The sequence below is a fragment of the Phaenicophaeus curvirostris genome, chromosome 7, assembly GCF_032191515.1.
Source record: "Phaenicophaeus curvirostris isolate KB17595 chromosome 7, BPBGC_Pcur_1.0, whole genome shotgun sequence".
Lineage (NCBI taxonomy): Eukaryota > Metazoa > Chordata > Aves > Cuculiformes > Cuculidae > Phaenicophaeus > Phaenicophaeus curvirostris.
The window spans coordinates 12733245-12755297 of record NC_091398.1 but is presented as its reverse complement, the minus strand read 5'-3'; the positions used below and the strand labels follow the sequence as shown (position 1 = coordinate 12755297).

The following is a 22053-nucleotide window of genomic DNA, read 5'->3' as shown; positions in this document are numbered from 1 at the left end:
TTAAAGAACAATGGAAATTTTGGAATGTGCATGCTCTGTGTGAGCCACAGTTTTAGGTACATCACTGCCTAACAGAATCCACAAACATGAATTGTCTGTCTGCTGTCCCTGTGCAATCCAAAAGCAAAGGCAGATGTTACTTCTTCACAATCTTTTTAATCTTACATTGAAAGATCATTTAATTTTTTTTACAGGTGGTAGGTTAAAGGAAAAAAAGTTTACTTCTGATGCTCATAACCTAATGAAAATTCAGACACGTTTGAATATTGCTGATGGAGACCCTAAGACCAAGGTTGGCTTTCTGTTAGTCTTATTGATCTCTTAGCTCTGTTCAGATGTAATTGTTTTTAACTCAAATGAAAAAAACACGACGTCATGAAGCAAGAAGTCCAAGATCACAGGACACCTGTGTGGCAGAGAGAGGCACTGCTAATGCCAGACATACTCTTCCTGACTAAATTCATTCTATCAGCATTAACACCATATTCTCAGTGCTCCTGCTGACAAAAAACACTTGCACTGGATGAGTGGTTCCAGATCACCGTGGAAACCATGGAGAACCAATTCAGGCAGTCACTTTGCATTTAGTGTAGCGTGGGTTGTAAAGCAGGGATGGCATTGGCATTGTTTCCTGGCATTGAAACTTCATTAGATGTTTCCAAGTGATCCAAGAAGTGCTGAATTCTACTTAAGCAAATGACCAGAAAAGCATCTGGTAGAACAAAAGGAAAAAATAAATTCTCTGTTTTTTCTTCATGTGTATAAACATCTCATGAAAAGGAGCAGGATGTCATTACTTCAAGGTTGAGAATAAATTTTCCTTCTTTTATAAGCTTTCAGAGAGCACTTCCAGTCATGATTGTTAGTTTCCTTTGTTAAACTTGGCACTTCAGAGCTGAGTTGTTTCTAAAGAAAACACTGCTGCGAGACACAGAGAACAGTCAAGAGACAGAGCAGTGCTGATGTGCAAAACCAGGCTCTCTACATCGCCCACGGCAGAGTTTACTCCCTGAGCGATGCTCCTAAGGCTGGGTGTCAGATAAAGCTATTGCATCCCTTACAGGCTCTCTGCTCAGCTCTTCTTTCTCATCATGAGAAATACACGGATTTTGTGTGATGGAAGTTTTAAGCAATTCATGTACTGCTTGACAGCTGAAATATAAATGTTTTCACAGCAAAAATTGTCCATTACTGTGATCTGTGTTATTATTGCAAGCAATAGCTTCTGAGCACTTCTGGGCAATCACAGCATTGCGCATGGAGATGTGCATTTTACATGGTTGAGCAGTTCTAATGTTTTCAATCTGTTCTTTAAAATGTTGACTAGGGACAGATCAGAACAATTGGAAAGGAAGTAATTCTGCTCTTGTCGTTCTCAGGAATCGACACTTCAAAGATACCAAGAGTCTATCCCTGCTCCTAGAGTCTGACCCAAACCAAAATAGGAAATGTTTGCATGCATCTTTAGCACAACTTGAATTATAAATTTCATCTGTCCTTCTAGTAACACTAGAATCTTTAGTTATTGAATGGTAATAACTTATAGAGAATTCCTTGTAAAAGTTACTGTCTCAGAACATGCATCTTCAACACCTGTGTTGTCTGCATGGAAACATCTAAATGTCTTGGGTTTGGGAAAACAGGCTTTGACCAGAGGAAAAAAAAAGAATCAAGTCAGGAATTGTTTTGAAGCTGTGAAGTAGTGTGTGAAGTAGTGCATATAGGGATCACACCATATCTGATAAAACCTCTGCTGTGCTAAAATCATCCTCATCCTCAGTCCAGTTCATAGTCTTGTTATGGGTCTTAGTGTGAATGAGGCAAATAGGTTCATCCTGCATATTTAAAAGGGACTGTGAATGTATTTCTGATCCTTCATGATCAAGTCAAACCCTTTCATGTTACGCATTTAAATGGACGCTTGTAGGAAGAACCCAGTCCCTGTGTAACTCGTGGAGAGAAACATGCCCTCAAGTCAGGTACATCAAATCTTCAGCACTTAGATGACTGGAAGATTTTTTAGTCACCTGCTTAATAGTTTGATAAGAGATTACTTTTACATATTTTTTTTCCTTTTGTGCTTTCCACATTAAGGCCATTAAGAAAAATGTATAAAACATTTATCTTCTGAAATGACTTGTCATCTTTTACATTTCTTATTACCAGGAATAACTAATTCTTTTGGGGTGTTGATTTGCAATGAACTTACATTTTAAAAGCCTCAGTCACCTAAGTTTCAGAGTAATTCAAGGTTTGGTGCAGGCCAAGTTTAAACTGCTGATTTTAGATACTGTCTGTATTTAAGTATTTTAACTCACCTTTCGCTCCTGGGCAGTCTGCATCACCTGATTCTTCTGTTGAATAAGCTGTCTGAGGTGCCATTGTGAATGCTTAAGATGGTCGGTGTTTATTTTTCTAGTAACTGTTACCACAACTTCACCTGTTTTACTGTAGCACAATCCCAGTTTGCTTTAGATCTCTAAAAGACAAGCTTCCACAAAATGTTAGTGGCTCTAATTCTTTGTGTCATTTCAGTAATGTTTTTTTGAGTGTGGATACATGTATTCTCTCATTACATTAGCTGGAAGTTATTCCTTTGCTGCTTTCACCGTCCACCCATCACATTATTGCCTGATTCACACTGTTTAGCACAGTGGTTAGAAAGCACCCAGTATTTCTTTTTTTAAACACAGTAACTTCGAGATTTTTATGACTAGTCACGTTATGTGGAAATTAAAAAAATACTTCTAAAAAGTGCTTAGTTTCTTCTTTTATAGCATTTCAGTACAATTGTTTTATAGATGTTATTAAATAAGGAATTGATGAAACTGGTTCAAAGTGAAAAAGGGTGGCACTGACAGAACAGTTACTGTGCTGTTCTTTCTACTGACCTACACAGAATCGCTTTTGTTGATCTTTCTTGAATATGCACTTACCTCACATCTGGTGGGGGTTACTGACAGTCTTAGAGAAGTGAAAACCAAAGGGATCACAGGGAGGGGAAAAACCGCAACCCACTATCGTTGCTGGGATTCTCATAGGACACTTGAAGAGAAGCATGAGCAGGGCTGGGTCATTCCCCCAGCTGATTAGGGTGAGATAACCTCATTTGCTGACATATAAGAATAAAAGAAAGGCTTCATTTTAAAGTTGGTGGTGGAAATAGGTTGCACTTGCTGTATCCCTTGGCTCACATTTAATTCAGTGTGACCCTCCCTTCCGAGCCAGATGCACACCTCATATTCCAAACTTTGTACTAGCCTAAACAAGTGAACTGTTGCAGCTTTCCTGCTGAGCTACCTCAGCACTAATAACCACAGCTGAGAGTTGCATTTGGCCCAAGGTATTTAGGTTAATAGTCTCCCTTACAAAATAGAAAGCAGAACTGAAAGATATTCGAAATGGCATTCTAGATACTTACAGCTTGACAGGTTGTATTTATGCTTTTTACCTATATACTATGAAATAACTACTACTGAAAAGCAGCATCCTCATTAGGTGGCACAGCAGTGAATGCATTTGGCTCACGTGGTTTTCTTACTTTTACTTTCTCCTCTCTCCAAGAGCCCCAAATGGCTCCTACCTTTCCTCTGGAGCACAGCAGGCGCTTCTTGCAGGTTGAGACATAAGGAGATTACTCACATCCTCACTGCTGCTCCATGAAGCTTTCCTTATTCATACCTAAGCATTGAAGGGGGCTGAGAACATCAAGCACTTCTCTTTGGGAATGGCCAATCAAGAAATGGCAGAACAAGGGACAAGCACGTTGCTTCTCTGTGCAAGCACATGGAGAAACCGCCAGTGGTCAGAGTTAAAAGTGATTGCTGTGCAGGCATAATGCTGGAACACAGCTTTGTGTAGCCCTGCAGGCTCTCCGAGCCTCTGTTTAGTCCTAGCACACAAAGAATACACTCTGTATACCTCTGCAGAACAATTCAGATGAGGCTCTTGACACTACCAGCTCACTAAAGTCAAGAGGCTTCCCCAGCCCAACAGGCAGAGTCTGTGGCAGCAGCTTGCACAAGCAATCCTTGTTCATTTTGAACAAAAGTCTTGGAAGACCTATTTGTGATCCCAAATTTAAATTCTACCCTCAGAACGTATGATGATGCCCATCAGAATCGCTTGGCTGGTTCCATTCATGCCTATTCATTTAGATGGCCGGGTGCCCACTCACATGGTAGCAACTATTTTCACTGTGTCGAAGTGCCAAGAAGAACACATTCAGAATAGTCTGCGCAGCGTTGCAAGCCCCTGCTCCTCCAGAGAATTTTTTTTTTTTCCCAGCACTTTATTAACACATCTACTCGGTCTAAGAGCTTTTGGCAAGTCACAGTTCTCCAAAAGCACTGCTAAAAGCACAAGACTAAAATGTCAGATAAATGCTGCATTCCGCAAACAGCACAAGTAATATAATGTCAGAGAGATTTCAAAGGGACAATGACAACCTATCTTTTCTGTGAGAGGCTCTTCTTTATTTCACAGGGCTTTTGTAAGCACCACAATCTGCTGAGGAGTAACCAACTACAATGACCATACAACAGGCTCAATCCCAGAAGGTGTAACGCCACCTCCTTTCATATGGCAGCATAATGCATCTCAAACACCACGCCCAAGAGGCTCTACCTCTGCTCCAGAACCATGAACTGCATTTCAGATCCTAGGACTGTGTCTGGATGGATTCGTGAGCACATTAGTTGCAAGTGCTTCACAGCTGCAGGTACAGCAGTGCTGCTCCACTGCACTGGAGCAGTGACAAAAAAACCCAAAACAAACTACCTCACAGTCAAGCTGCTGCACAACTCTAAGCTTAACCCTGCATGCTTTTGCTTTTTTCCCGTGGCCATTCTCAGTTTCACCACACGAGGGAGAAGAAACTCCCTACACATTATCAGTCTTTTCTGAAACAAACCATAATGCCAATGGCTTTCTGGGACCTCCTCAGAAACCACTACGGTTTCCCAAACTTTACTAAACAAGGAGGCACGCAGGAAGGTGTGCAATTACTTCTACACACACATGCTGTCAGCCCAGCCCAGATACCAAAGCTTTTGTTCAGAAGTAAAACACTCCAAAAAATAGTCCTAAGCACAGGCACTGGAAATGCTGCCTCACTGTAGGAGACAGACCATCTCCAGATCAAGCAGGCTGTGCACTCACAGCACATGAAGAAGAAAGAAGAAAAAAAAATCTACAAGATAAACGTTCATCTCTAACAAAGTTTATCAACATAGTTTTTATTGGTCTCACAGAAAGTCTATGTATGTACACACAGACAGTTTCCATATTAACAAATGATTCTCTGCTTTCAGAGGAGCTTGCTGTGAAACTACAATCTGTTGTTTTATCCATAATCATTTCTATAGGCTTTTTCTTGGATGCGTAACACCATTCTCCGAGCGTAAAAATCTCTATATTCCTCAGGTAGTTCTTCAAGTGTTTTCAAGGCCCTGTCCAAGATCTGTATAGCTCTAGAGGCTGCCGTGGGATCTTTATTTCCGTAAGTGTCACTCTTATCATACGAATCAGCAGGAAGGTGCTTCCAAAAGACATTCAGTGCCACTCCAAATTCCTCAGAAAGTACATTATGAAACCACAAAGCTGTTGAAAGAAGAATGTCCGAAATGCAAATTACAATTGAAACTTGCGTGTGACTCATGACAAGTGTCAGAATCACCCAAACTAAATATAGTTGTGGAAAGGCCATGAGTAGCGTATTCTTTCGTTTATTTATAGATATTCATCCCTGAACACATTGCATTGTACCAAATCTAAGAAATTCTTCAAGACATTCACAATGATCTATAACTTCACACGAAAGTAACAACTGCTGAAGTATAAAGACATACTCAAAGGTAAAAAAGTGTTAAGCACGTGCAGGATGAGAGTGAGGCATCATCCCTATTCACTTCACCCACCTCTACTCTGAATGCAGATATCCAGTTTCATAAATGTAGTCCCCAACCCTGCACAGACTGCCCCAGCATTAATGTAAACCACCAGTCTCAGCCAAGTCACCTGTGCAAGTTGTTTTTTCCCTAGTTGTTCTTTTCATAGTAAAGTCATCAGACTTTTCAATTGAGTTATCATGGCTGGTGTAAGGAAGCAAAGACACTTTTGCCTTGTCATGTACACTTATTTAAAAATAAGTTTAATATGGTATGTTTACCCTTTTTCTATTTTAAGCTAAAAGACTGAATGCTGTGCTTACTGCAGCTTAGTTGCATGTAGGTGCTGAAGACATCAGAAAAGCTTATTCTGAGAAACGAACAAGAAGTTTCTTTCAGGTTAGGGAGAGGGGCTGCTTCTACCTTCTCTGTAACATCCACACACATGTTTCAAAGAACATCTCCTTTTTCAACCATCAGCATCCCAAAATGCTGAAAAAGCCAGCACTATTCTCTCGAACCAAAAATCCCATAAGAGTGCTGAGTGTGTCCTAAGTTTGGAGTGGCACACCTACTGGCAAAGACAAAGGAGCATCTGTGCTAAGTAGAACAAAACAGAAATTACATATGCTGATATTACCAACAGTGTGACGTATCTTTCACTAACTGTAATCAAAATTTTCTTCAGAAAGAAATGCAAATGGTAAATTTAAAATTAAGTAATGTGTCTATGGATAAGAATCTATTTAAATCTTCTTAAATAAACCCCAAAAAACTACTGCCTTCCTGTTTGCCCAGATAACACAAAAAGCATCAGAATAAGTATCTGCCACAAGGTCATGACAAGTTAAAAATTAACAGTAAGTAGCAATACTTCAATAGTAATAATTCACATGCCTTTCTCTGATCACCAGAATTTCCATCTCAGACCAGGAAACAGCTTCATATTTTCTGCTTGTGCAGAAAAATGATCACGACTTGTCTTTCCATTCCCCAAATGTGATTACAAAATTTCTAGAAGGTCCAATAACTCTACCCTCCATAAGTCTCTTCAAATCGCATGCCTCACCGTTCCTCAGTGCCAGAGCTACAGAAGAACAATAATAGCACTTCACTCACATGCTGTCATTAGAAAACACAGGTCACTGAAGTAATTTAAGTTTTCACGAGTTGATTTTGCAGTGCTCATCTATTTAAAGATGCAGGTTCAGAAGCAAACAACGCAATCTTGAGGGAAGGCAAGATTTGCAGGTAGATAGAGTAATACCTTTTATTAGGTTAATTAGTACAGTTGGAAGAAGTAGACAAGTTTTGCTGATGTCTTTCGATGCCTCTCCTTAGAGCACAGAAATGGTTTAGTAACCTCTTACCATCCCTAGAAACAAGAAATTGCAAACAAAACTGTTCAAAGACACAACGTGCTCAGGAACTACTTGTTACTTACCTGGAATAAATAACACATCTCCTGCTTCCAGAAAACATTCATAACGCGTGGCTTTCACAAAAAGGGGATATTTCTCCAAGTCTGGGTTATCCACATCCAGCACCTTTGATTTAGTACCTAGGAAAGTTTCCAAAAGTAACGAATAGAACACTCCTACTCTTCCAAACAGTAACAAAGCATTATCACATGCTGGAAATAGCAGTCCTTGAATCACATTTAATTGTGGTTTATTGTCCTGTAACTCTTCTGAAAAACAGATAAACCTGACAGCACTCCTGATTTACTGGAGACATATTCTTCTGTTGTCTGTATTTCTCCTGTAACCTTAACACTAAAAGACACTAAATGTCACATTTAGAAAATAATTTTGAACTAGACAGTGCTGTACTCCTCCACGGGTGCTGGAAACAGAACCCTGAGAAGCTCCTGTGCTCCTTAGCACATCCCCTAACTTGCCCCACTAAAACACTTCACTTTGACTACAGCAAATGGCATCAGAGTTAAGGGACCAAATAACTTCTTTTACGCTAAGCTGCCTGTTAGTGATTTTTTTTTTTTTCCTGCAGTAAAACACTCATGAGCTGGAAAGGAAACTATGATCACCAAACTAGATGTATGCAACATACATACCTGATAAATATAAATACAGTGCATCCTGAGGACTATATAAAACAATTCGTTTTTTCCCCGTTACTTGGATTAAGAAATTGTCCATTACCTGGAATGAGAGATGTCAGCCAAGAGTTAAGAATTAATACATAGACTGCAACTTATCTAAAGTACCATCAGCTCAAAAAAGGGAATTACTAAAACCTTCATATGTTAAGAATTAGCTAAAAAAACTTCCACATATCTAAAAAAATCAAGAACCTGAGTTACTATATCCCTTGGCTGCACATTCTTGACGAACAGTTTATTGGGAAACAGAACACTGCTGTCCGACAAACTGCTTTCTGACAACTTTGCGTTTCTCCTTAAATAGGAATCAAGTTGTTTTATCTTAAAACACAAACACATAAACCAGAAAAATGTAATAAAACCCATATTTTGAATTCTTTTTCCAGTGTTACCACTACCTCATTTTGCTGACTCTCTATTGGTAAAGGATTCTTTTTCCTAATTGTATTTTTCTTAAAAATAAATCTATTCAGAATTATAATGCACAGTGTTAGAAGACAATCTTATTTGGGATTCACTGCACTGCAGCAACGGACCAAATCACCCAAATCACTGTACAATTAGCAACAATCTGGCCATTAGAATAATAACAAAAAAAAAGGTCATCTTCAAGATGAAAATGTTGAAAGTTACCACGTTTCAGACTTTTAACTGAAACTCAAAACAGTAAAAAGAAATAAAGGAACAAACCAAACATTTAATCTTATAAGTACGGAATTAGGCATTAAACCAGTAATATATTACAATATACAATATATATAAAGTTACTGTACCGCTGAATGGGATTCATTTTAGTATTTCAAAACATGTGACATTTGTCATTAACTTATCTTTTCTCGACATCTGAGATTTTTAATATCTCAGCTTCGTGATGCCATCCGCAATATTTCATGCTAAACACATGTATTACCTACATCATAATGTGTCCATAACTGTAATCCAGCTGAGCTGATACGGAAGACACTAGAGAAGAACCGTTCCTTCTCAAAATACTCTGGAATCAGAACATCTTCTGCCAAAATAGGAAACTGCTTCCTGATATCTGCAATATCCTGAAACAAAAAAATACTCTTAGAGAATGAGACGCACATTAAAATAGAGGGAATACTTCACTATCATTTCCAATGCTATGAAACACAGGTCCACAACCTCAGCACTGGCTGCAGCAAATGCTTTCCAGCAGCCACCCCCACAGCCTGGACTTGGTCAGTGATGTTACAAACAGCCAGAGAGCTGCTTTGAACCAAAACAGCTAGAAATCACCCTGCAGAAGCAAGAGATCATCAGAAATCCTTTTATATTAGTTTACAACAGAAGATAAATGGGAGAGGAGCTAAGCTCCTGTATAACAGCAACCATTTTAGACAATCAGGTTTAAATATTCTGACTAAATCCAGTCGGATTTGCAGCCCAACTAACTGTAAACAAGTTGTATGCCTGTACTACACAGCCAGTGGATGGCAATAGGCTTTTAAAAATACTCTTGAACTGCAACTTTACAATATTAGAACCGTGATCTCAACTAACTCACCTTCCTAGCATCTTCACCCACTGATCGTAAATAGTACTTTTCATCCTGAAGAGAACACAAAGAAAATTAGTTTTGTTTTTCCAATAACAATTCCCAACACACTTAAACAAAGAGCCTGTATTTTCTCATTAATCTAATGCGGGGTTTCATTAAAATATGGCACAAATAAACGGCATTTACAAATCTGGCTATTCTGTTATACGGCCTTTCCTGCTCTCTGCTGTTCACCTCAAGAAATGGGAAAAATAAGTTAAGTGAGAATAGAAGAGCGAAGCGGGAGATGTCAAGTGTTTCAACTGCTGTCACTGAATGGATTCAAAGCAAGTGCAGACAGGTTCTTCACAACAGTGATGCAGGATGTTATTTCAACTGGCTTCAAATGCTGGCTACAGCATTCTATGTAGCATAAAAGGTAAAAAGCATGTCTACGTTCAAAACTGTCTGCTTCCTAGTGACAATTATCTGACAAATCCCTAGCTTGAACACTGACACATAAAGATAGCTGCGCATTTCCTATTCACAAATTATGTTACAAGAAACCCGTATTTCTATTTTGATAGCCAATGTAGTCAAACTGTAAAATACCTTCATGACATTTTCATGCAAAACACATAAATGATACAGTTATTATTCTAAAGCATGGTTTGATTTTTCAGTTTTATGTTAGAATTTCTGATCACATAAGCAGTTTTTGTTATCAAAACCAGCACCACTGAAGTTAACCACACTGGATGATACAAAGAACTTATGAGAAAAATTACTTCTCCCCACATTTTTCCTTTGGCTCCAAGCCACACAAAACAACTACATCTAAGATCACATACTTTACTGGAGTAAGACTTAAAATTTTAATTCAACATTTCCCTCTCCATATACTGGCAAAATAACCAACAGAAGAAACTGGGACTCTTACGGAAATTACCTCAGAAAGAAAGTACTCCTTGTGTTTGACTTCAGCTGCTCTTCGTACAAATACATCAAAAGGCAGAGTTCTGAGATAGAAATATTTAAGTTTATACAATGAATCATGAAACTACACATGGTCCAAACACCAGGTTTAGAACCATAAGCTCTCTTACCATACCTAGTATAACTGAAGATGCAACACGCTGCTTTTTTTTTTTTCACCATGGTGACTAATCAGTGTGTGCAGTAGATATTTGAGGAGTTCTACAAAGACAGAAATCCTACATGTGCAAATCTCTCTGTTTTATTAAATTGCCCCAGTGCAGATCCAAACAAAGTTGTGTAATTGGTGAGGCTGGAAGGCGCCTTTGGAGATCCTCCAGTCCAGTCCCCTTGCTAAGAGCAGGACCAACTAACAGAAGGCTGCCCAGGACAGCACCCAGCTGGGGTTTGTGCATCTCCAAGGATGGACACTCCACAACCTCTCCGGGCAACCTGTTCCATTGTTTGGCCACCCTTACTGGAAAAGAGGGGAGGGAGTGTTTGTAATAGTTAAATACAATAACTACTGAAGTTAATGAAAAACAAACAAGGAAAAACTAGACCTCTGACTTCAGTTGAACTGTTATATCCTGCCCATTTACGCTTGCTGCTGAGGAAAGTGAGAGCACAGCTCCACAACAGCTCAAACTGATGCATTCTGGTGCTGCCACAGCTCTGCCCTTGCCATCTACCCAAATCATCCCATCTCCTCCCTTACGCTAGCGCTGACGCTCGCCTGACCTCACGGTGAACCAGCCAGCAAAGCTGAAACAGCAGAAAAACACTCTGCAGCACATCACAATGCAGCTGAATGAGTTCCAGAACCAACTTAAAGACACAGCAGGAACGTGCAACTTACAAAAGTTTTGCAGTTCTACTCACACACATCAGTTTGAAATCACGGAGCTGCATGTTCAGTTTTCGGTATTTCTATTCTTTTAGTTTTACTTATTCTCCCTTCATTTTAGAATGTGGGACTTGCTGTGGAAAGGGTCAAAGCTTCCTGAATTTCAAGCGATGTAGGTGCAAGTCCTAACAGCTGCCGCAATGAGGCACCATCAGAGCGCCTCCACGTGGCTGTTTATAAACCTGCTAAACCCAGCACACTGGCAACTCACAGTAAGAGGCATCATCATAAAAAAAACAAACCAGAGTGGGGAAAATGAAATACAGCGATACAGCAAAGTCATTCAAGTAGAACCTAACTCCAAAGATTCAGAAACTCATTATGTAGCGGGCAGAACATAGCATGATTAAAGGTGTTTTTTTCCCCCTAAACAACAGGCTCCGCTCATAAAGACTTGTAGCTTGTTTACACTTAGAGCATCTGCTTCAGTCTTACAGCTTTAACAAACTGAACACGTTTTGTTCCCACTTAGGGAACACAAATGACACCCAAAACAAAAGCATTTACCCTGTAAGAGCAACACAATGACTGAAATGAGATGAACTTTCAAGAAATGCTTTGGCAGCCACATAAGAGGAACTTCAGAGGAGATTAAGAGCTTACGTGACATCAACATTAAAGAGTTGGTGAAACACACAATACCCAGTAGTTTGAACATCCCAAGAGCCGCACATGCTAACTCTGAGAGGAGCTTGGTTTTAATTAGTAACATCTCTCAAGAGCGGAACAGCATGCCTGCCACATGCCAGCACTCTAAGAGGTTCAGAGACACAGCGAGACAGAAACGAACACGATTCATTACTGCTGAAAGCACAACACAGAATTAAGGCAAAATAGTGTATCATCTAGTATCAAGGGGCGGGTGTGTGAGGGGGTGTGTATTTTTTTTATTAACACCAGTGAGTGCCAGGCTCAAGCCTCCTACAAGAGTCCTCTGCCAAAATATCTCTATAGCACCTCTTCATGCCATCACTATTAAGGCACTGCTTGGTCTCTCCTTTCACCCTGTGGTATTTATCCAGGGTGTTTGTGGAAGGGACAGGGGGAAATCCAGGACAGCGCTTTGATACAGCTTTAAAGCTTTCACAGAGCATCTTCCTATTCTTGCTCTCAGCTCAGAACAGGTAACTGTATGTCCGACAGCTACAAGCACACGCCATTAAATACAAGAGGCCTTGGAAAGTAGTACCTATACACAAAGTTCTTACTGAGGAAATCCATCTGCGGCACCGCAGAAACGTGAACCTTGACTTCCTTAGACCCCTCCGCTTGGCTCAAGTAATCCGCCGTCCACTTGGTCGTGCAGGCACCCAGTTCCAGTCCTTGCAGCACCACCGGCTTTCTCTAAGGAACCAAAAACGTCCCGCGATGAGGTGACGCCGCCTGCCTGCCCCCCCGCCCCACCCCGACACCGCCTGCGCGACCCAGACGGGGCAGCGACCCGGCCCCAACCGCCCCGTCCCGATTCCCGCTGCCCCTCGGGCCCCGCCGCCCCGTGCCGAGCGGCCTCGATCTCGCCGCCCCCTCAATCTTCGCCCTCCTCCCCGCTGCCCCTCGGGCCCCGCCGCGCGGCCCCGGCCCCTTCTTGATCCGCGGCGGCCCCTCGAATCCCCGGCGCCGCCCCCAGCCCATCCCCACCCTCGGCCTCCCCTCCCCCTCCCCCTCCTCCTCGCCGTCCCCGGTCCCCGCCGCACCCGCGTGTAGACGTCGCGCAGGAACCGCTCCCGGGTGACCCCGCTCAGCCGCAGAACCGACCCCACCGGCTGCTCCATGGCCGATTCCGCGCCGGAAGCGGAAACGTTCCGGCCCTTCCCTGGGCGGCGGTGCCCGCGCTTAACCGTTCCGGTCCCTTCCGGTCACTTCTTCCAAGTGACAGGGAACAGGACAAGAGGGAATGGCCTCAAGCTCCGCCAGGGGAGGTTTAGGCTGGACATTAGGAAAAAATTCTTCACAGAAAGGGTCATTGGTCACTGGAACAGGCTGCCCAGGGAGGTGGTTGAGTCCCTTTCCCTGGAGGTGTTTAAGGCACGGGTGGACGAGGTGCTGACGGGCATGGTTTAGTGTTTGATAGGAATGGTTGGACTCGATGATCCGGTGGGTCTCTTCCAACCTGGTTGTTCTATGATTCTTCCCGAGGCGGCGGTGCCCGCGCTGAAAGGTTCCGGCCCCTTCCCGGGGCGGCGGAGCCGACGCTTAATCGTTCCGACCCGTTCCCGGGGCGGCGGTGTCCGCGCTTAAGGGTTCCGGCCCCTTCCCGGGGCGGCGGTGCCCGCGCTTAAGGGTTCCGGCCCCTTCCCGGGGCGGCGGTGCCCGCGCTTAAGGGTTCCGGCCCCTTCCCGGGGCGGCGGTGCCCGCGCTTAACGGTTCCGGTCCCTTCCTGGGGCGCCGGTGACCGCGTATAAGAGTTCCGGCGCCTTCCTGGACGGCAGTGCATGCGCTTAATCGTTCCGGCCCCTTCCCGGGGCGGCGGTGCCCGCGTATAAGGGTTCCGGTCCCTTCCCGGGGCGGCTCCCGCCGCGTTCCCCGGCTCCCGCCATGGCGCTGCGCGCGTTCCCGTCCCGCGCGCTCTGCCTGTCGGTGCTGGCGGCGCCGCGGCTCCCCCCGGCCCGACCCGGCCCCGCCGCGCGCCTGTCGGGCGGCTCCGGGCAGCGGCCGCAGGGCCCGGGGGAGGCCCCGCCGCGGCGGGTGCTGGTGGTGAGGATCGGCAGCCCCCTCGGCTGGCTCCGCACCCGCTTCTGCCACCTCCTCATCCGCCTCTACTTCGACCGCGAATTCAGCGGCGACGAGTTCACGCGCGGCGCCAAGCAGGTGGGCTCCCCGCGGGCCTCACCGCAGCGTTTCCCTCTCGGTCTGAAGTAGAGCCGAGGGTCACCGAGTAACCGTGTTCCCGGCGAGCCGGGCGGGGCGGCCCCGTGGCCGCGCGGTCGCTTTCAGGCGGTGCTTGTGGCGGAGCCTTCTCGGTGTTTGGAGGCGACGCCGCCCGGTGTTCGGTCCCGTCTGTGTGATCCCTGGGATCCCCTCCCTTTGCTGACTTGCCCCCAGCTCAAATGCAAGGTCAGAGCTGGCCCCGGAGCTCCAGATTAGCACAGACTCGACTGTTGTGAGGTTCATAATGACACTTAAAATTAGTCCTTGGGAAGTGATAGAACGTGCACGAGACTTCTGGGAAAATGTATCCACGTGCCTAGAAGCGGGAGATCCGTCCTGTCCCGGCTCCTGTCTGGCTGCACGCGATCGGTGGGGATCACTCCCTCCCATTGCCCAGGCTGATGCTCGCTTTCCAAAACTTCAAAACGAGCCTTAGAGAGTTTATTTGACGGCGTTTTCCCTATCAGCCCTCAGACACGTGGTCTGAGTGTTGGCCTTGTTGTATACAAGGACTCGAGTGGGACTCTATGGACCTTGTGTGTCCCTTCCAGCTCGGGTCGTTCGTGCGAATGTTGCTGTTATGCAGGGACAGGGGTTGGGCTCGATGATCCTTGTGGGTGCCTTGCAACTCAGGATGTTTCTGTGGTTCTGTGAGAGAGGGGCCTGAGGGAATGAGAGAGGGGTCCAAAGGAATGGAGGCTTCTGCCCACCGCGCCGTGCCCTGTGGCTGCCCAGCTGAGTCCCCTGCCCCGCGGCTGCCAGTGCCGGGGCCTTGTGTCACCTGTGGGCATGGCAGTGCCATGTTCCCCTGGCTCCCTGAACCCCCTGTGTGATACGGGTGGGGAGTCGCCTCTGTGGGCTCCAGGCACCTCACTGCTGAAGGAATCAAGAATGATCGGAGGCGTGCTCTTCATTAGGCTCCTCTTGTCTTCTTTTCCCAGATTCCAGAATTAAAATGAGCCTGTTCAGCCGTCTCCCAAAGCAGAATGAGGGAAGGTGTTTCCACGTGTTTTAAAGACTTTATGGGAAGTGTGCCTTCTCAGCTGGTTTTCCTAAAATGACAGCTTAGGCAAGTGTGGAGCTGGTGCCCCTTTGTTCCTCCAAAATTAAGAACTCCCTAAGCTTTGTCAATACAATGTGTCAAAGAGGTAGCAGTTTCAAAGCTACAAATTACACAGTTACCTGCTGTGGAGCTTCAGTTATTGTATTTAGTTTTAAATGAAACAAAAAACTAGCTCAAAATCAGATGATAAGGGACAGAATGTTAAAATGCGTAGTATAATTCAAGAGAGACAAAAAAAATCCATACACCAGATGAGTTGCTGCATACAGAACCACCTGTTTTACCTTCCCTGGGGTTTTTTGTTTGTTTGTTTTTATTTGCTGTAGATTGCTAAGCGCTCTGTCAGCCTTTCACAAGTACACTATTTGAATATGTAGAGGCATTAGTGTCAGTAACTATGCCTGCAAAATTGAGGGGGAAAGGGGATTTGAGTTTCATGAAGTGTAGGGGCAAAAGCAGAACTATAAACTAGAGCTTCTGTTTTGACTGAAACCAGGGGATGAGCTGGGAAGAAGGGTAGGGGAACAAAATATTTACAGGGAAAGACATGGACTGGATTATGAAAAAGAGTAGAAACAACTTCTATTGGTTACTGTAAGGCTTCTTTGTAACAAGCTATGCATTCACGTGCCTGTTATCAAGAGGTTTGCTGATTCAAATAAGAGACTGAAAAGAAACCTTGTGTTCATGGAAACACTTTTCTGATGCTGGAGGGCTTTCATTTCAGTGGTGATATACTCTGCAGACATCTTCAATCATGGAATAATTAGGTAGCCTGTCAAATAATGGTGGATTTTTCTGAAAAGTAAGCCAACTTGATGTTACTTGTTCATGTATTTCTCTCTCTCTTTTTTATTTTTTTTTGTATAGGCCTTTTCTCTTGTTTCAAAGCTGCTGTCTCAGCGTAAACTTGACCTCCTGGAAGAACTTGTGTCAGCAGAGGTAAATGCTTTCCATCTCTTATTCAAGCAGTTGATTTTTCCGTAATGAAGTAACACAGGTTCAGCCTGTCATGATCTACAAACACTGCCAGTTTGGTTTTAATTTGGGAAAAACTGCATAATGCAGAACAGGGCAATTGTTTGTTCTGCAGCTTTTTTATGTTTAATTTTGAGGCATGAAACTTAATTTAAAGTGACTGTATTTAAAAAAGAATATGCTTGCCATTGAGAATAAGGGCCAGTTGCCAAAAAGATTGCTGGTGTACCAGAAAGGATTGAGAGGTGGTGGGTTCTGGAGGACAGGCAGAACTGCATGTTTCTGTTGTGTAGGCAGGTAGCTGACACCAGCTGACACTGGTCTGTGCACCAGAATTCTGATGAAGAAAAGAACTAGTGTGTGCTCATCCCTGCTGCACTAATGTATTCCCACTCCCAAGTGGATCATACAGCCAGTTACCAGTTTTGGCTGGAAGGCCTCAGTCTTGTGTCATGGTCTCAGGGATAGGGCTGGCCTGGCTTGTTAAACATCAGCACTGTGTGTTATGTGTTTTCATGAGTTTTTAATTGCTTAAGTTGTCTTGGCCTTCCCAGGGATGGAGGTAGCAGATGCATCAGAATCAAGTGGAGGAGATACGTCAGGTCTATGCCTTGTTACTGGATGCCAGCTTGGCCCTATTTACCAGCCATGCCTGTGCAGCAAACATTTTGGTGCTGTTCTAGTGCACCCCGCTGGACAATCTTACCTCCTCTCTCTGAGCAGAGGTAGCAGTAAAATGTGAGTTTGTTTCTTACAGTTGTTTTGAAAGAGCATCTCCTCTTCCTCTGCTCTTCTAAAATTCTTCAGGTGATAGGGTTAACATAGATCCAGAGACCTCAGGTAACTAGAGCATGCGGTGGCTGAGGCTGTGATACCACACTACTTTTTTTGTTGCTTTGGCCAGTGCGTTTTATACTGGCAAAATGTATTAGAAACAAACATCTTCCGGTGAAGAACGCCTCTTGCTTCCATGTAACCTCTAGATTTGTTTGTTACTCAGAAATGGCAATTAAAGGTAGGCTGAAAAACTGAGTACAAGTTAAAAACAAGTGCTGCGCAGCTTCATCCTTCCTTGTGGTGCCTTTCTCATGTGGCATTTAAGATGATGCCTCTGTTAAGTTCATGCTCCACACCTTTTTTCTACTTAACACAGCTGCGTAGGTCTTAGGACACTCAAATACTATTGTGAATGCAATGTGGAACTTGAGTCTCAGAGCAATGATTTTTAAGTCTATTCTGGTTGCGTATTAACTTTTATATCTAATGGGAGCATGGATCAGAAGATGGCAAAGATAAACTTAAGGTTAATGGATATTACTTTCAAGGAAATTTGTGGAAGATAAATAAGAATCGAAAGCTGAGCAATATACATATAGCGAGAAGTCAGCAGTGAGAAGGCAGAGTGTAAGTATGATTGTGGAAGCAAGCTTAACTGGTATTTTCTGTTCTTACTTGCCTTGCTTTGCAACTTCTGTTTTGATAGCACCTTTTCTAAACATTTTGTTAAATACATTGCTTTTATTTGTTTAAGCACGAAATGGATCCTCATTAAGATCCATTTTTGGGAGTGCACAGTCTTCCCAGTGTTATTTGACTTCTGCTGTTGTATGTGTTCTACTAATGTAGCAATATAGCTCATGTTATTAAATGCAGTAGAAAAGATTATTACTTCAATTTCTAATGAAAAACTGATGAGTTTTCTGAATTTAGGTATTTCAGGTGCTGAAGGAAAAGATTTCTTTGCTCCCTGACAGCCACAGGGATGCTTTAGCAGCTGACATTGATGCAATCATGTACACAACAGAAGGAGATGTTCGCATTTACTATGATGATGATGGTACGTTTAGAATTCTGAAACAGTTCAGCAGTAGGCAGTCTTATTTACTGTTTTTTGCTAGTAAGCTGTCATTCTCCTTACAGATGTGTTTTTGAGTACTGTTTCTCATTCCTTGTTCTCCTGTTTATAGTTCCTCTGTATATAATTCCCCAATTTCCTTATAAATCAGAACCTGAGAGATTATTGTCATGGTACTTTGTAATTTCAGATTTTTACATTATTAGTCCTTAGGAATCTCAAACCACTCAAAACCAATTATTCTGCTATATGCAGAAAACCGTTGCTTCAGCAATTAAAATATATCTCCCAAAAAGAATAGTAAAGGCTGGATAATGAGATAAATTTTGCTGTCTTCACTTCTCTTCTGCTTTCATGGAATATACTTTGTTCTAGGATTTCTTGATTTTTCTTTTTTGTATGCTAGTGAAGAGCTCAAACAAGTTTTTATTTTGGTTAAATACCAGTGTTATGTGTGCAGTTTGCTATCAGATGCAGATGAGATGGTTTATAATCTAACTATGGGTCTTCCAATGAGCATTTGAATTGTCAGACCCGGTGAGGTTTTTTTCCTGTTTTGGGGATATGGATTTTTTTCTGTTAATTCCTGAATTTCAACTACTCTGCATAGTTTTGTAGTTGTCTTTGGACCTTGTGGTAAACAGCTTTTCTTCATACTACCTGAAAGGAGGTTGTAGAGAGGAGGGTGCTGTCCTCTTCTCCCAAGTGACAGGGGACAGGACAAGAGGGAATGGCCTCAAGCTCCGCCAGGGGAGGTTTAGGCTGGACATTAGGAAAAAATTCTTCACAGAAAGGATCATTGGTCACTGGAACAGGCTGCCCAGGGAGGTGGTTGAGTCCCTTTCCCTGGAGGTGTTTAAGGCACGAGTGGACGAGGTGCTGAGGGGCATGGTTTAGTGTTTGATAGGAATGGTTGGACTCGATGATCCTGTGGGTCTCTTCCAACCTGGTTGTTCTATGATTCTATGATATGGTTTGATTATGTATGATGTCACACAACACTCCTGATAAAATACATACCTTTCTACAGAATGTGTTTTTGTGGCTGCTAAACAGCATGAATATGGCTTTAAATAGCTCTATTGTTCATTATTCTATCATGCATTCTTTAAGGCTGAAGGCAGCTGCCCTTCTAGGGTCTCACTAGAATATATGCTAGGTAACAAATAAGAGTATTTGACCAATGAGAAAAATGCGATTTACTTTGTGCTTTGATTTATTTCCAACAGGAAGAAAGTTTGTTAGAATCCTGATGCGTTTCTGGTATCTGAATGGCGCTGACCTACCTGATGAAGTACCAGGTGAAACCAAAGTTTTCCAGATTATGTTTGGAGATGAAAGCACAAAAGAGAAAAGACATCTTCTAACAGCAAACTATGAGTAAGTTTAGTTGTCCTTTTCTTGGCTCCATTTACATGGGCTAGCTGCGTGCGAACTGAAAGCTTCCATGTTGTGCCAGTGTAGAATTTGGTATGTTTTAATTTATCCTGATTCATAATCAAAGTTAGCTCTCATCCAACTTTCCAGTTTTTATTCTAGGGTATTTTTTAAATGCACCTGAAGTCATTATGTTATTACCTTGCTTGTGAGTTGAAGATTAAAGGGAATTCATAATCTGTCAGGAGGAGCAGTAGTTGCAGAACTGAATGAGGTTTCTGATCCTTTGCTGTACTGCTGCAGTGTTCAGGAAACAGATCGGTGTTCAGGCTGATATCAGTCCTTGTTTCCTATTTCTAGTAGCACAGCTGACAGCAGCGCAGTCAAGCCAAACAGTCAAGTGTGGTGCTGCTGACTTGTTGTTTCCCACACTAAAGTCAGAACTGCAACTAGGTAAAAAAGTAGCTCACAAAAATGAAATTTTTTAGCCAAACGCTTTCTGCAGAAAGGCAGAACAAAGCATCGTCTGGTGTTTGGGTATTTGTGCCACAATGATCCAAGCCCTGTAAGTACATTAGGTAGATGGATTTTCATAGAAAAGCTTGTAAATAATGTCTGTATTAGTTTAAAAAGTGGTAAAAGTGAAGATTTTTGAGAGAGAAATGCAGTATAAATAATCACTTCTGCACTCACATTTGAAATGGAGAGACTGGGATCTAGATGATCAGGAGCTCTGAAGCAAAGGAAGTACTCTGAGGGCACCGGTGCTTTTTGTCTGGATGGACTTTTGTGGATCCATATTTTAGCCAAATTCAATGTCTTTTATAGAGTTGGAGACCTCTGAGACTCCGTTAACCTCAAGAGCCTCCTTTTAAAGCCCTAAATAGCTGTTCCTAATCCCCATCAGAGAGATCTTGCAACTATATGTTCCTTCTGCTATTTACAGTTCTAACCTAGACTCAGAAGGCCTTGGAAGCCTAGCGTTAAATGTTTCAGTGTCCGGAGAAAACAGTTTCCAGGAACAAATTTGCATGTAAGTGCAAAGCAGTGCAGATATACTGCTCTTGTCCATGATGTGCAGGTTACTTTGGAGCATGAATATTCAGTTTCAAGCTCAGATTTGTCTTGAGGTGACAAGCTGTCAAAACTGATGTGCTCAGGGAGGAAAGCATTAATGACTACAACACGAAGAGGAAGTTTCTTCGAAAATAGAGGTGGACATTTTAATTTTCATTTCAACAACTGCAAAATTTTCTTTTAGGGAGATTTAGTACTACTGTTAGCTTGATCTTTGATGTATTTCTGAAAATATATTACTTTTTAAAGTACAGTTCAGTAAAAATGAAAGTTTTCAAGTAGAATGCATAGCGTGTGATCTCCCTTTATGATGCAGTTACCACTCCATTAAATGAAACCCTTGATTTTGAGATGTAGATCTGCCACAAAGCTACATTCATAGTTACTGCTATGAAAACTGAGTGCTCTCTTGGTATGAGGATCTTTACTGTTGCTGCTTGGTGCTGTCTGTGGGATCTGAACGAAGACACTCTCAAGCCAGTGCGCTTTGTTTCTTACTACAGAATAAATTTTGATGTTCCTTTTTGGGGCATAAACATCACAGTCCAAAGAGCCTTTACAGCATCAACTTTTAATTAGAATATTTCTTCATGATTTCTTGTTGATGCTAGTAGCTCTTTAAGGATCAAGTAAATTTTAACAACTGTTTACCTACTGTCTTTCCTTTTCCAGGTTCCAAAGGGAGTTCACAGAAGGAGCAAAACCAGACTGGACAATTACACGGATTGAACATCCAAGGCTATTAGAATAAAGACCTTTTACAGTCTTTTTATGTACTGTTGTAAATGTTCTGATGTACAAATATCAGGCTATTTTGGTCTCTTTTTTCCCCTTCCTGCCTTCTCCTCCAAAAGACGGATTAATTTTGTATGTTTGATTTTCCCAGATTTTTTTCTGAAACTTAGACTGTGCTGCAACATTACAATAAAGCCGTTTCCCTGGAACAGGCTAGTGCAAGTTTAATTAGTACTAATGCTCATCCAGCACATTTTGACAGCACAGTTTCATGCAGGCCGATGTTGTGGCCATGTTGACTTCTGACATTCAGAGAAGAAATTAAGAAGAAATCCTTGAAGTTAAACATCACTTTCATGACTGGTGGCCCTTCTGAGTTACTTTCATGCGTTTCTCTTTTCTGTGGGGACTGTACAATGTGTAACATTAATATGCAAGATGAAATAGAGGTAGACGGACTTCTTAGATTGTCTAGCCTCAGCAGTTCATTTTGAGGTAATCTTGCTTTTGCATATATTGGAGATTAAGAAAGTTAGAGCCATTATCAGTATTTGGTACAGGTTTGGAATATGAAAAAAACTTTTAGCATTGGACTCAGAAAATGGATCAAAGATATCTCTATATTTTGAAAAATAAAACCAGCATTCATTTCAATTTAAAAGCATACAAGCAATTCCAAGTTTAGAGGTTTATGAAAGAAAAAT

The 22053-nt window shown here is 42.6% G+C and overlaps 2 protein-coding genes across 3 annotated transcripts; one reads left to right on the top strand and one right to left on the bottom strand.

The window, feature by feature from the left end:
- Window positions 1–5221: 5221 nt before the first annotated feature.
- Window positions 5222–14210, bottom strand: TYW5 (tRNA-yW synthesizing protein 5). 2 transcript variants are annotated; one of them, XM_069860783.1, is made up of 8 exons: window positions 14126–14210; window positions 12586–12740; window positions 10464–10533; window positions 9542–9586; window positions 8925–9062; window positions 7963–8050; window positions 7333–7449; window positions 5222–5601 (listed from the first exon to the last, which is right to left on the bottom strand). In XM_069860783.1, the coding sequence occupies exons 1-8, from the start codon at window positions 14144–14146 to the stop codon at window positions 5345–5347; spliced, it is 891 nt and encodes a 296-aa protein (XP_069716884.1). In that variant the 5' UTR covers window positions 14147–14210; the 3' UTR covers window positions 5222–5344. The 2 variants fall into 2 exon arrangements, with proteins under 2 accessions (XP_069716884.1, XP_069716883.1); XM_069860782.1 differs by lacking the exon at window positions 14126–14210 and adding an exon at window positions 13091–13175.
- Window positions 13915–21558, top strand: MAIP1 (matrix AAA peptidase interacting protein 1). Its single transcript, XM_069860785.1, has 5 exons — window positions 13915–14204; window positions 16198–16269; window positions 18016–18142; window positions 19390–19540; window positions 21287–21558. The coding sequence occupies exons 1-5, from the start codon at window positions 13932–13934 to the stop codon at window positions 21363–21365; spliced, it is 702 nt and encodes a 233-aa protein (XP_069716886.1). The 5' UTR covers window positions 13915–13931; the 3' UTR covers window positions 21366–21558.
- The last annotated feature ends 495 nt before the right edge of the window (window positions 21559–22053 follow it).

Bases quoted from the DNA above. Each gene is read 5' to 3' on its own strand.
- MAIP1 (XM_069860785.1), top strand. From the start codon at position 13,932: ATGGCGCTGCGCGCGTTCCCGTCCCGCGCGCTCTGCCTGTCGGTGCTG. The intron at 14,205-16,197 runs GTGGGCTCCCCG...TTTTTTGTATAG, and splicing joins TCACGCGCGGCGCCAAGCAG to GCCTTTTCTCTTGTTTCAAA. The intron at 16,270-18,015 runs GTAAATGCTTTC...TTCTGAATTTAG, and splicing joins AAGAACTTGTGTCAGCAGAG to GTATTTCAGGTGCTGAAGGA.
- TYW5 (XM_069860782.1), bottom strand. From the start codon at position 13,168: ATGGAGCAGCCGGTGGGGTCGGTTCTGCGGCTGAGCGGGGTCACCCGG. The intron at 10,534-12,585 runs GTACTACTTTCC...TTTCTATCTCAG, and splicing joins AGTAAGAACTTTGTGTATAG to AACTCTGCCTTTTGATGTAT. The intron at 9,587-10,463 runs GTAATTTCCGTA...TGTTCTCTTCAG, and splicing joins AGGAGTACTTTCTTTCTGAG to GATGAAAAGTACTATTTACG.